This window comes from Tauraco erythrolophus, chromosome 6, assembly GCF_009769465.1.
Source record: "Tauraco erythrolophus isolate bTauEry1 chromosome 6, bTauEry1.pri, whole genome shotgun sequence".
In the NCBI taxonomy this organism is placed as follows: Eukaryota; Metazoa; Chordata; class Aves; order Musophagiformes; family Musophagidae; genus Tauraco; species Tauraco erythrolophus.
This window is the reverse complement of record NC_141470.1, coordinates 8,760,546-8,775,101: the sequence shown is the minus strand read 5'-3', so window position 1 is coordinate 8,775,101 and position 14,556 is coordinate 8,760,546. Positions and strand designations below refer to the sequence as shown.

Here is a 14,556-nt window from a genome sequence, read left to right as displayed (position 1 = left end):
GAGCGTGACTTTCATTTTTTGCTTGTTTAGATTCTAGACTTTGAAAAGAGCATATTAAAGCTACTGCAGTCTTGGCAAATAATCCATATCAAATTGGTCTGCCTTTATTGGCTTCTTGAGATGCACAGCAGTAGTGCAGCTGCTTTCATTTGAAAGCCACTGGAACCCAAACCACTTTTTTCACTTCAAATATTTGAACATAATGTATGCTTCTCATTCAAAATACGGCAAGGATCCCTAACTTTGAATGTTTGTATTTGCACATGTAAAAGTGAAAAAAAATAACAGCCTCTCTCCCTGTTAGTTAAAGCTTCTCTGGGTACATACTGTGGGTATTTCCACCTCTAAACTTCTCCATAATTAGGATTTTAACTGCTCAGTTTATTCTTTATTCTTGCTGCAAAAAGATTGTGGATATGAAGGACTGTCTGCAGTTGCTTCAGCTCTTTCTTTCCAGAGCTGCTGTGTGGTGAAAATTACCAGAATCTATGCAGTCTTCATTACTGCTACCCAGTAGCAGTGGATATCAGCTTCGTTTTGCTACCTTGCCTCTTGAGAAAGATTGGCAGCAGAGCAGATGACTTGTCCCTCCTTTACTTTGTACTGTCGTGCTCTTTTCCTCCTTTCCTATAAATCTACATACATCCTTGACTGAAAAGTAGGAAGAGTACGTGATAGAAAATTGCTTGTTGACCTCACAGTTGCTCAGCTCAATGGATGCCACAATTGACTGGTGTTTTGCATATGTCATAAAGGAAACAGGTGTTTTCATCTCTTAGAAGTTGATTATGAACGGATTTTTGTAATTATTAAGGTAATCTGTGCTTTTCACCAGGAGTCTGTCATCTTTAGGAGTTGCTGCAGATTCGATTGCCTTTGTCTATAGATAATGTGTTTGTGGGTTCACTACTCCAGTATATGTGCACTGTTTTCCTTAGAAATATTTCTTTCAAGTAGTAATTCTGATGCAGAATATGCAAGTAAACAACAGGGTGATTTTTTGTGATAATGTATGGTAACAAATTCAATTAAATTATAAACAGCTTGTAAGATGTTTCTGTTTTGGAGTGAAATGGGAACCGTTACTTACTTCTAACATCATTCTCAGGCAGGACTATGCAGGCCAGAATGTAAAGCCTTGGAACTTTGGTAAGTAAATAATGCCAGGGATCAAAACAGCAGGAAACCTATTGCTTGTTTCAAATGGAGTTTTAAATTATCAGATTATGTCAAATAACAGCATACTAAAAAATTAACTTTGCACAGTAGTGTTTATTAAGCAGGACTCTGTTTTACCAGTAGTTATAATTAATGTTATGAAAGGTTAAAATGTTTGTGAGAAACCTGGCCATAATAATCTTATTTTGTTGGAAGCAAGAATACTCTTGCTGCACTTTTCTGATCTTTCTGCATGTCTGTATATCTGTCTTATTTTTCCTTCCAATTTGACAAACGAGGTCACCTAAAAGCAAGCGATTCTAAAAATGATCAGTGCTCATTCATTGTAGAGTTAGCTAGTATATATATACACCAAGTATGCTCTCTCATGCGTGCAGTTGCTAATAAAGAAATTTGATGCTGGAATACAATCTTCTTGGGCAAGCAATATACAGAAAATGGGACTTGGGAAGGAAAATCTGAAAACCGTAATTATGCACAGTTTCCTATTGGTTGTGCCTGGTTGATAATAACACATTGTCCTCCGTGGTTCCCATAGTCATCAGTCTTCCTGTGAGCATCCTGAAAAAAAAAAGGCACTGTCAGGAACATGGAGAGTATAGTAACATATCAAGAGATTTTGAAATCAGGCGCTGTACATAAAATTCAGTACTCCAGAAGGCATAGAAAAGACTCTTAAGCGGGCTCTCTAGTCTAGCTGACTGGCATAATAGTTTTTATTGCATATTAGAGAACCTGTGAAACACGTGTGACTTAGATCACAAGATACAGCTTGAGATATATGTTTATATTGAGGGGAGCAGAAAACTGGTAGGAAATGACTACTGACTGCTTCTGAGTAACAGTCATTGGAGACAGTTTAATAAACTCTTCGAATTATAGTAATACTATTGAATCATACTCAGAGTCATGCTGTTGGGGTTATGGGTTTTGTTTCCTCCCTGTATAAAGGCTTAAAGTATAAGTCTGTCAATCACATCTCTCTTTCAACTGAATTCTGTTAGCTACAGTAAATCCGGATGCTTGTTAATGGCTCTAAACTACATCTGTTTCCCTTTCCAGTGACACTCCTGGTTTTGCTGCCGTTTGTTGGGCTGCCGGCTCAGTACAGCATGCCTCTGACTGCAGCCATGAAAGGTTCAGTGTATTTTGTATAGATCCAGCAAGGACTTGAGAGGAGCATGTCTATTCTTAGAAGTGCCTTTTTAAAGACTATGCCTTACTACATAAAGTTAATGCAGCCAAGGTCTGACTACAGTGACAAGTGCTGAAGCAGGTGTATGCATCAGTTTTTGAATTCCCACTAGGGAGAATCGTTAAAATAATCTGTAGGTCAACTAACAACGGTCAAAGAGAAGCAAGAGTGGAACATATTCCTTACCATGCCTGGCATTTGTAGCTCTAGCAATTCTGAGCCAGCTGCTGTAGAGCAATTACTGCATAAGTTTCAGTGTGAAGTTGGAAAACTTTCCAAAAAAACCCAACCAATGATAATTTTAATCTTTGCGAGGAGGAATTAAGCCTACATTTGGTGTGTTGGAGTTTTTAAATTAAGCTCATATGCTCCAGGGTACAAGCTTGTTTTGCGTGATATTCTGCTATTGGAGCATGGCTTGCCTGGGCATTAAGCCCTGGCATGAAAGGCACTGGAATAGTTTGGAAATTAGGAGAACCAAATGGTGACACAGTGGATGTTCATTTGTGCATAGTCGTGCTTAAATGACTCCTCTGAAGAGGCTGAAGCAACAGAACAGAAACAGCATTAAAGAAGAGCAGTTAACCTCTCCAAAAATGGAAACAGTAAATACAATGACAAGTGTGGAAAGAAACTTTTTCTTCTTTGATATTCATATTGTCTGTTTGCGTCAAACAGATGAATTTGTTTTGTCGACTTAGGAGTTTCAGATACAAATTCTTGAGTTACCTGAAAAATGCAGAGTAAGTGGTGCAGACTGGTCTGCCAGCATGCCACAGCTCTGAGGATAGCAGTTTTCAGGCTCATTTGTCCCTAGGTGCCTACTGGGATTTCATGCTTTCTTTTCAGGACGTGTAATTGTTGGCATGTTTCTCCTTCTTGACTTCTGTTATTGGTTTAAACCAGATGGGCCACAGGTAATTAGTTTGGCTTCATGAAAACTGTGTAGGCTACTCTATGACAAGAACAGATCCCGTGTTTCCCTCTATTTGGAGAGCCAGTACTGCAATGGCAACAGCTGGGATGGGATATGTATATTAAGGAAGAGTGCCAGCCCTCAATGTTCTGCAAAAATTTCATTTGGTACGTAAATACCATTTTGTTTCCTGATGAAAATACAGCACGTTCTTACTCGTCAGTCTGTTATCATTTACAGTCCTCTAGTGATACGGAGCACTCATAGTGTGTGAAGTAACTACTCTCGGCACTTTTGTATTGTGAATCTGTAGCACTGAGTTACAATTTTCTTGTTTGTCAAGCTGGCTGGATTTTGTTGTTATTTTTTAAAAGCCTGTCCTAATCTAATCTGAGAATTTGGTAAAGACATTCTTGTCATTAAGAAAACTTGAACATGGCCAGTAATGCTAATAAAATCAGTCAGGTTTGTAGTTTTAGGATGCACTTGGTAGAGATATTTTTTAATTTTAAATTGTGATCTTTTCTGTCAACAACTGAAATATAACCCGTCTGCTCTTTGAAGGCATTTGAATTTTACCATTCCTATCATGAAATTAGTGCAGCAGCCAAAGACAGTGCACAAGTACAGTTGCAGGTTTTTATTTCTGAATTTAAGCTACTATTCTGAATAGTTGAGAATAGAGTAGTAGATACTAGAGAATAGTATTGGGAGGTGCATTATCCTAAGGCAAAATAGACTATAACTACATGACTTTCGATAGAAGTTTATCTAACAAGCTCTTAGAATTTACCAATGAATGAACGTTATTACAGTGCTCCCAGACTGTCTGCACCATTTTAGAGGGTTCTCCCTAATGTCTAGCTCAGGCTTGCTAGAGTACTTATCTTGGGATATTCAGGCTGTTAGAACTCATTAGAAATAAACTGCTAAATTGTCATGTTTCCATTAAATTTCTCCTTTTTTCATTTGCTCATCCTTTCATAATTTTTCTCTCTTGGGATGATGTTTCTCTGACTTTTTGACAATAAGGTAATCTTTCATATTACATGACCAAAATGTGATTTGGAGATGTTAAGAAGATGAGCGTTAGTTGGGAGGCGAAGGAATCCTCCTCCTTTTGTCTTTGCCTTCATCTGTCCCAACACTTTTAGTGTGTGAAATTGGGTAGGACCAGATGAAAAGCCATGACTGGAAGAGCATACGTGAGCAATGGTAGTTGCACTCATTTTATGGAGTTACCTTTCAGTTTGATTTTTATTTCTATTTTAAGAGGAATGAGACTTTCACACAGATTGTAAAAAGAGGAATAAATTTATACTAACTTGGAATTTGTGTTATTTGTTTCTCCCGCAATGGACTGACCTCAACACTGAGATTCAATGGACTAACATTTTTCGTTTTACAATGTACAGTCCCTGAGTTGACATATTGATCTGGGTTTGTAGGCCACAAAATCAGATACCGTGTTTAAGCTCTGTTTTAACTGAGATTTGGATCATATAATTTTATGCAATTCTTCAGTTCTTGCAACTTTTTGTCCTTAGAAATGAAACAGAGAAAAAGAATGTTGTATTACAAGTGCTTGTGAACGTATTTGAATACTAAGCATGCACATTTTTCAAGATGCTTAACAGGTAACATGCATCTCTGTAAAAGCCTTGATACGTGTTTGCAAGGATCTGCTCGCTGAGAGACAGAGATGAGAGATGGAGATCATGCTGTGCTTTTAAAAATCTCCAATCAACTGCAAGGAATTCAGCCCCCACTATATGTTAAATCTATTTTCATCTGTCTGAAAATCTCTCTTTCTTTTGGTTTATCGTTCAGTATGGTCACATTCTGTTTTTGACAGCAAGGATTAGATCTGTAGTTATTGTTCATGGCTTTGAACAGCGGTATGGTGTCCAGGTCTTGTTGTTGACTTGCCTGCTTCATCCAGTTCTATTACAGGCAGACCTTAGTTCTGTTTTTAGCACAATTTCTGAGGAAACGAGGTATCTGTAAGCTTTATCTCTTCTGTTCTCCATCTCTCTGCAAAAGCTTTTTTATTCTTTGACTGGTTTCGAACAAAATTGACATAGACATAGAGTTTTAATAGTCAGGTGTATGCCACTTCATGAAAATAGGTAGCTGGACAGATGAGGTTGACTCATCTTTTTTCCAAGACTCAGCACTGAAAGGGCATGGTAAACAGAACATCCATAAGACACCAGAGAATCTAATCACAAAATATCCACAGAAACCTGTTTTCTAAATACTGATGGTAGAGAAATACTTCAGTGAGCTGTCATCCCTACAGAGTTTTGGAGAACCTAAAAAGAGATAGGGTAGTTACAAAACTGACCAGAGAATTTTTCCTGAAAAGAAAATGGTTTCAGATTTAACTTGTTTATGCATTTGAATACTTCATTGTCCATGCCAATAATTGTATGATGCACATACAATGCACAATTGTATGATGATAGACATTTTAGCTCTTTCTCCTATTTGCTGTGGAACAAACTGCATGCAGGAAGAAACGGTGAATTTTTATTCAGTGATTGTGCATTAACTGAACACAGTGGTCTGTGTTCATAAGATGCAATAACATTATACTTTAGTGCAGCTAACTGCAAGGAGCTATGAAAATCAATAATATCTGATGGTGAGGAAAGATGGGAGAGGGGAGGATTTGCAAACAGTTGCTCTATAGAGAAAACAGAATTATACACAACAAGAAAATTAAGTCATTACTGAGAAGATGACTTCTAAAATAGCTATATACAGGAAAAGGAAAATCAATCAGTTTTCTTTTATGAAGAACTATTCAAAGACGTGAGGATAGAGAAAACTTCTCTTTCATAAGGGAGGGAAAAGGTGAGGTAACCAAACAAGAATACAGTTCGAACTTGCAGGGTATAGCAGTCAGTTACAAGACCTTTTTTTTTTTTTCTTAACTTATTTCATTTTGAGAGTAATCATAGTGAGACAAGAAGTAATTCAGAATGTAGATTCATTTGAAAGTAAATGAAAGTGGCTTCCATGGTTGAAGTATTTCTTCCAGTCTTTCAGTGTGAAAGAATACAAAGTTAAAAAAAATCTTATAGAAATACTTATCAGTAAAGCACTAATGGGAGGTTTTTTCAGATGTGAAAGAATAGAATGGTAAAAAGGGACTGTGAAATTCTAAGCTGTGTATACAGAAATACCAAGGAAAATAGATGATTTCTTCTTCCAAGTCTGTGATGTTGTCCTAGAATAGTTTCTGTATATACATATAGCAGTGTGCCATTGGAAAATACTGACAAATTGTTGGGAGTATGTGCAAATAAGACCTATGCTCTCAGGGAATAGCTGTTCCTTTCTTGCTATGTTGTCTAGCAGAAATTTGAGTCAGGAGCCTACAAATGGAAATGGTGAATCTGATCTGTCAATAAAGTAAAGGAGCTTCTTATTCAAGTCAAAAGTGACATAGCTGAGAATAGGAAGAAAATACTGAGCCATGTAAACAAGGTTTCAACAGGAAAGTTGGTATTTTATCCAAGAAAATGCATCTCTTAAAAGTGTGTGGTGGAAACTTCATGAGCTCTCAAGGAAATGGGCTCATCTAAGCAAAGTGTTGATGTGTCTCAGGGACAGCTGTTCTCTGTTCAAGAAAAGGACTGTGTCACTTACTAGAAATATTTGTATCTTAAACTTTATACTCAAAAAGTTGAGTAGTTTTTCTCTCAGTAACTCAGTGGTTCACTACAAAGGGGCAGGAAAGATAGAATATTTTCCGATGGAAGGGACCTACAGTCATCATCTAGTCCTACTACTTGATCACTTCAGGGCTGTACACATCATGATGGACATTGTATCCAGACCTGAAACAAATGATTTGTTTTATGTATAGTATCAGAGGTGTTTTTTACTGCACTTGAAGTGCCATAAATTTAATCTCTGTGGTGAATTTCTCCTCACGAAAATTTCTCCTCTCACTTTTACAGTCCATATAGATGCCAATTTTGCCGAGATTAGATGGCGGTTTCCAAACCTTAATAGTTGGAGTTTTTGCTAGTTTTTAATAAGTTTCAGAGTTAACTATGTTGAACAATAATATAAGAATCACATACAAACACTAGTGCATTTAAGCAGAATGTTAAGGAGACTGAATGACATTTGCTTAAGGTATCGAGTTAGAAAAATACAAATGCAAATATCATATGAAGCATCTGACTCTTAGAATGGCGATAAAAAGGATTTAGTATAAGCGAACATAAAAACAATACCCTTTTCTGCTTAAATTTACTTATTGAATCTGAATTGTTTCATATTTCTAGTGCATGTTGTATAATTTCAGCGTATTTTTAGGCCATTAGGAGCAGGTATCTTCAAACAGCAGATTTCTCATGTATTCAGTGTTCAACTTCACTCTTTTAATTGAGACCAATTGTTAGACTCCAAATGAGATGTAATTTTTGAACTGTGTCTTACTGTGAATGCAAAGATAAAGCAAATGAAGCAGTTAAGAAGTCAGGGTTAATTCCATGCAAAGAGACTTTTCAGATATACTAAATCATTTACTTTTCTTGTTCATGTTCATACACCTGACTTCTGCTCCTTCACATTTGAGATGTTGATAGTGAGCAGATAAAATCACCAAGGTTTTAGTCATCTGACAATTTAATCACAAGCTGTCTTTAGTATGCATATTGCACAGTGCTGATAAACAACGATGAAATTTCTGCCACTGCGCTGAATATTTTGGAGACGTTATTCAAGGCTTAGAAGACTGACAGGCTGTTGGCTTAGACTTGGAAACTTTTATTCTCGAAGACTTTGCATATTCTGTGCCAAGTCTCTTGACTTTCTCTGTGCTGGTTTTGTCAGTGATGTAGTTGGTAGAACATACCTGCCCTTGAGTTAAGTTTACAATTAAATACCACAATGGTTGGAAAACCTCAAATGAGAGGCATAATAACGGTTGAAAAATACTTATTTTTTATCCTTGAGTGCCAGTTTTCTTGATTCAGAACAATCCTCAAGGCATGAATCAAATAGTCTTGTTTTTGCTCCAGCGGACAGTTTCCCAAAGTGCTGGACTAGAGCAGAATTGACTGGTGGTGTTGATTAAGCTAGTGAGTGGTGAGTGCTTTCTGTGAAGAGTGATGGTGTTTTAACACTATCCCTGAATGGACAAAGCGTATTCATTGCTGCTGGGTTTGTTCCAAGTTGGAAATTTATGACCTTGCTCCTCAGATAGCATTCCTTTGTAATGGAAGCAGTTCAGTTAGAAGCTTGCTTTGGAGAAAATGGTGGCAATATCCATTTTAACCTAGGTTGGTTGTTGTTTTTTGTTGTTGTTGTCTTGTTATGTTTTGTTTTTATATTCCTTGACGATATATATGAAAAATGAATGTAGAAGGCAAGTTACATATACAAATTTCATTAAAGTTCTACCCAGCTTAATCTATAAAGCAATCCAACTTGCCCTGATACCTAATACACACTATAATTGCTTTTTATGCTTTTCCTTTCATGAGTAATCACAATCAATTTACTGAAAACGTGGTTTGCTGGAGTTTGCATTGGGGAATTGTTTTGCCTACAGACATCCCAGTTGCCAAGACACTGTTTCAAAGATGCTTTTGATTTTCTTTATTCTTGTAGAACAACTGTAGTTTGCAATTGCAGTAAGTGACAAGCAGATAACTATCCAAAAAACTGAGGTCCACCAATACATTCTAGAAGTCAAGACTTGTTATTAATTTGTTAAAACCCTGAAAGAAAAAGGATAGGATTTCTCTTTAATATGACAAGTATATCACTGGTTCTGAAAACTTGAGACTTCCAGAGCACCTGTATGCTTCACACAAATTACAGCTACATGATCCAGTGTATGTTTGGTCAGGTTCATTGACCTGACTTGCAGATACCATTCATGCTTTGCTCCCTTATAACATGACAGGCACGTTGAATGATTTAATCTGCCTCACTTTGTTACCAGTACTCTGTTGACCTCTTTCCTAATGTGATGGAACAGAAAGTGTCCTTGTAAACTGATAAATGAACACTGTTATGCTCTGGTGATCTGCTCAGCACATATTTTTGGATGGAAAATTTGGACACTGATCCAAAAGTGATAAGGGTCAAAATAAGTGATTTTTCAGTTTATTACTTGCATCTGTCACTGAGCATCTTTTTGGTTTTTACATTTAAGATGGACCATGAGTCATTTTAATGTGTACCTTGTCTAGACAGGGATTGCCTACTAATTTCTAGATCAAATAGCGATTTCTGAAATTACTGGGCAGGTCTGGATTCTTCTGTCTCTCTTTTCTGCTCTCCTCTAAGTCTACCTCTCAAATGGCAGAGTTGGATCACGGAGTTTGTAGTTGTTAACCCTTTTTTTCTTTTTCTTTTCTTTTATAATGTTCCCTGCTCTCCTGGGCTATTTAGGACAATATGCTACTTCTTTACCTATCTGTCTCATCTTAAAGTGCTTCAGAGCCCTCTGGCTGAGAACATGGTTCTCCTGGCAGCAGCTTCTCCTTTTTAGTTCAGTGCCATCTTTACAATGTGATTAAGGCTGCCTTACATTCCCTGCTGTGCTATGTGTGCTGCTAGTCTGAAGTTACAAATTCTCTTTGAAACAGATTCAGTGTTTTCAGGCAACTTGTGCGCATTGTTTCTGACTTGAATGGCTGAAGGAAGTCAGTAGTCCCTAGGAATCCAAAACTGTCAAAAATAACACCCCCTCACCCATGAACCTAAGGTAGATAGTAACCTAGCACTAGATTTGTAAGTGAAGAATAAGCAAAAAAAGGGAGAAGTAAGAATTGTGTTCCATATTGCATACAAAGATATGCAGAAGGTGTAACTAGACTTTTGTTTAGAGAAGGTCATAGAATGGATTTTTTCTTCCCCTCCTAAGAGAAGAAAGAAATGGTCGTATTTTTGTCTAAAGGAAAGAGGTTTGTATAGTCTTTGTTTTAAAAGTAGGTAGTTGTATTTGCCTTCTGCTTCTTAGGAGATTTTTGGAGGGGAACGGAAAGAAACAAAAGTATTTTTCACTAGTGAGAGAAAATTTCTTAAGCACAGTACAAACTGAAATTACTGTTCTTTTTGAGATTAATAAAAAATTACATTTGGTTTAGGTCTCTGTATAAACAGCTGCACCCATCCATTTATTTAAGTATGGCTCAGATAATTTAGTTTTATAAGTATCAAAAACAGTTTGACAGGCCAAGCAAATAAAGGTTTTGTAAAAGCTTTTAGAGTTCAGTTGATTGCTACCTAAGGCCATTTGATTAATCCACAGCCCTTATAATCACTATTGTAACCATGCTGGAAATGCTTATTTGATAAATATACTGTGGAAGTCTGATTCTTCCCACTGTCAAAGTAAGTAGTATTGAATTTATTTTTTTCTTAGACATTTATTATAAGAATGGCACTGAAATATCTTTTTTTGCCACCTCAGAATGAAAGACTTTTCTTACCTGATCAAATGGTGTTAAACTCAAAGGAGAGAATAAGCCAAGTTACTGTAGTAATTTATCTCTTCCTGTTGTTTTTTGTTTCGCTTTGTTTTGAAAGGACTAACCAACCAGGAATGTTCACAAAGAAAGAATTTCATCAGTTGGCCTCAGTAATAGACAGCTTCAGTCTCATGACGTATGACTATTCAACACCTCAACGGTAAGACTCCATCTAACATTAGAAAAAGGTTGCTGAAGGAACTGATCCTCAGTTAAGTGACTATTAAATCTACAGTATGAGTTCATTTTTTTAGTAAAGTGGATGGTGTGTGTCAACTGTATCAGATACTAAAGTTTTAAATTAGTAGTTAGGATAGGTGATTTTTGAACAAGCCAATATCTCGGGACATTGTTTAACAGCAGTGTATATTTGACACCCAGATATTGTGAAAGGCTTTGTACTCAAGGTAAAAAATTATCCATTTACTAGTTCAATGACACTCACTCTTTTCCAGGCCAGGTTCTTTTGTTTTCAGTATTTAGCACAGTTCTGCAAGATAGTTCTGCATGAATAATATAGTACATGTCATTAAAAAAATTAGCTTTAAAGAACAATGGACAACTCACTTGCTTCATCTTGAGGCAGCAAACTGCCTTTTGGCAGCACTGCTAATGTGAACATGCTGGAATGTGTTTTTCCGTTCTTCCCCTAGTCCCTGCCTCCCTTGTACTGATACAGCTGCTCATGCAGTAGTTCATAAACCGGATCAAGGAGCTGATCTGACTGAAAAATAACACAAAACCCAATTCTTGTACATGAATGTTCATTTTCAGGAACTTAATTATTTTAACTGTGTGAAAGGGGAACAGCAATGTAGTTGAGAGGTCCTTAAACTCTACAGAGACTCTTTACGTTACTATTTTCCAAAAGTATGGTTCCTCCAAATTGCAGGTAAGGATATGCTTTTGGAGTTCCTGGGAGATTCTGTATGTCTTGCTTCAAGACTGTTCAAAGTTAATATTCGTGGTAAGCTGGCAGATTTAGAAACGCCAGCATTTTCGTGTTTATTACATCACTAAAACCTTTGTCGCCTGTAGTATATTAACATTTCGATAATGTCTGGACAGGTTTAACAGAAAGGAACTTTTGTCTCTTCTAAAAAGGTTTTAAATACCCCCTTCTTATCTTCCCCCAGGCCTATGTCTACATAGGCAGTGATGTATCCTGAAGTTAGAACAGGTTTTCTTGTTACTCTCCTGCTGGAATATGCAGCATAGGTATATCCTGTTTAGCTTTCCTCGAGGTAAATCTGACCTCTATGAAGATGAGGTGCTGAGGGCATTTGTACAGGCTGTACAAACCCATCTGGAACCCTGAATGCGTTTTGAAATACCGTGCTGTAGGCTGCATCTTCCCTGTGTGGCGAAGCTGTACCATGCTTTATGCCATGTTAAAATCACAGCTTCTGTTACAGTAGAGTCACATCTTTCTGCTTTCACTGGTGCTTTAAGTTACTTAGACCTGACTTGGAGCTGCCAGTCTTTTTTCACTTGAAAGGAGGACGGAAGCATTCTTTAGTTCACACCCATTGTATTTGAAATAAATATAGTTTCTAAGATGTCATGCCTTTAGTCTTAGAAAGGATTTGATAAAAAGAATTCAAATCTCTCTTGCTTGAATTTGCTTTGATTGGGCTGAGTATATGAAATACAGGATAATACTTATGTTTTCTCACAATTTTTTTGCCTTTAAATAACAACACAATTTCCAGCAACATTCCTGTACTGTGTTAGCACATTTGAGTTTTAATGGCACAGATATACTGAAGGCTTTGAGGCAGATAATTGGTAGGGAGTAGATGTTTATGTTTGTAAGACTAGAATATGCTTTTCCTTTTATCATGTTAGTGAGTGTTTGCGATGAAGCCCTGCTCTCTTCTCTGATGAGACAGGAATGGAATGAGGATGATATCCTGATACTATATGTATGACAATTCAATTACTCTGTGTATTAAGGCTCTACTCTTCTTCTTAATGTAGTTTTTTGTTAGGTAATTGCCTATTTAGGGTTTTATCCGTAAGTAAGTGTTAAACAATCATTGATGTTGTCTTGCTTACCAGCTATTGATTTTATAGTTCTTTCTGTAAGTAAATGGTGGATTTTGTCCCAGTACGTCGTGCCAGTTTACAGTAAAACATTGAGGATGGTATTGGAAAACAACTGAAGTCATACAGAGTTTGGAATTATCATGTGGGTATTGTGCCAGGCCCAATGGCAGAGAAAATGTGCTTGATGGAAATATTTTCTTACCCACTGTAAAAAGTTTTGTGTCCCTTCACCTTAGAAAAGAATCCCAATGTCATGAGTGGGACGAGCATGTTTTGTGCATCAGTACTTGAAGCCACTGAAGAATGTGCATTTAAGCTTGGTAGGATTGTAGGTTAACCTTTGCTGGTTTTCGTGTGCCATAGTTTGCTCTTTATAATTACACTAGTCAAAAAGAGAAAGCTGAGAATGAACGTGTACTGTTTCTGACAACCTGTTTGACTTTTGCTAACTTGACAGACCTGGTCCGAATTCCCCTCTTCCCTGGGTGCGAGCCTGTGTTCAAGTACTGGATCCTGATTCAAAATGGAGGAATAAAATACTTCTAGGGCTGAATTTCTATGGCATGGACTATTCTGCTTTGGGAGGCTCTGGGGAGCCAATCCTTGGTAGCAGGTAAGACTTCTCTGGAGAGTAAGTACTTATGTGTAGTGTATTCTCACGAAACTTAGAAATTCATAAGTATTCTTGTTTAGAAATATGGATGTGTTAGTAACATAGAAATGGCAAAGGCGATAAATCTGCACATGAAATAGTAGCTCACCAGTTAAGAGTAAGACCTGTGACTTCTCTTCCCTGTACAGAAGTGCTGATAGATGGCACAGTTACCCTTTCAGAACGCCTATGGAAAAGTGATTTCTGTAGTTTTCCCTCTTCCCTCTATCCATGTTTGTACATGCAGTTTGCCATCTTTGTGTTAAAATGTTCTACAGTATTCTCTTATGCTCTGTATCATTTTGGAGGTTCATGCAGTTGACCTAAAGATTGTTTCTCTGAGCTCCTGAAGTTGTTGCCTGTTACTTTGAAATTTGATATTGGTTTCAAACAGCAATATGCCACCAAGTTTCTTTTGAGTAGAAAAAGCTGCAATAAACTCACCTGGAGATAAAAATCTATAACAAGATGAAGGGAAGTATTCTGAAGCCAGCCTGAAATTTTATTGATTCTCAGAGGAAAATGGTTGTTTTAGTTTTGGGTAATGACTACCTATAATAACAGTGAACTTTGTAGAAATACAGTCAGGGTATAGTACATCAAGCCAGAAGAAAAAGCAAGAAAAACAGTGTGAATTTGGCAGGAAGATCATGTTTGTTCAGAAGTTTGTTATTAACTTATAAAATAGAACCAAGCTAAATGGAAACAAACCTAAAGGACAAGATGTGACTATTTTCACTTTCACAGGTTACTAAGTTCATTACACCAGGATATTTCAATATAGTAACAGATGGTTGTTAGGCATTAAAATACCATCTGAGGTGGATTGTATAAAGTAAGGGCCTGAATTTTTTATGTCCATACCTTCAGTTACACGAACACTTTATCATCATCGCACTTGCCTCTGCTGTCTTCCTCCTTCACCTTGCCTATTTGCAGGAGTATAATACTGTAGACAGTTTTCTCCCTGTGCTAAATTCTGCCTGCACCTGACTGAATAACAGAAAATGACTATAGGGTGATATACTATACTAGTATATCACTAGTATACTAGTATATA

General features: G+C 37.0%; 1 protein-coding gene across 1 annotated transcript in view; it reads left to right on the top strand.

The window, feature by feature from the left end:
• CHID1 (chitinase domain containing 1) overlaps window positions 1-14,556 on the top strand; it is a 192,907-nt gene that overhangs the window by 34,639 nt on the left and 143,712 nt on the right. The window contains exons 9-10 of the mRNA XM_086613453.1: window positions 10,854-10,955; window positions 13,302-13,457. Of these exons, the coding sequence (XP_086469579.1) occupies window positions 10,854-10,955; window positions 13,302-13,457 (258 nt within the window). The remainder of the gene's footprint in view (window positions 1-10,853; window positions 10,956-13,301; window positions 13,458-14,556) is intronic.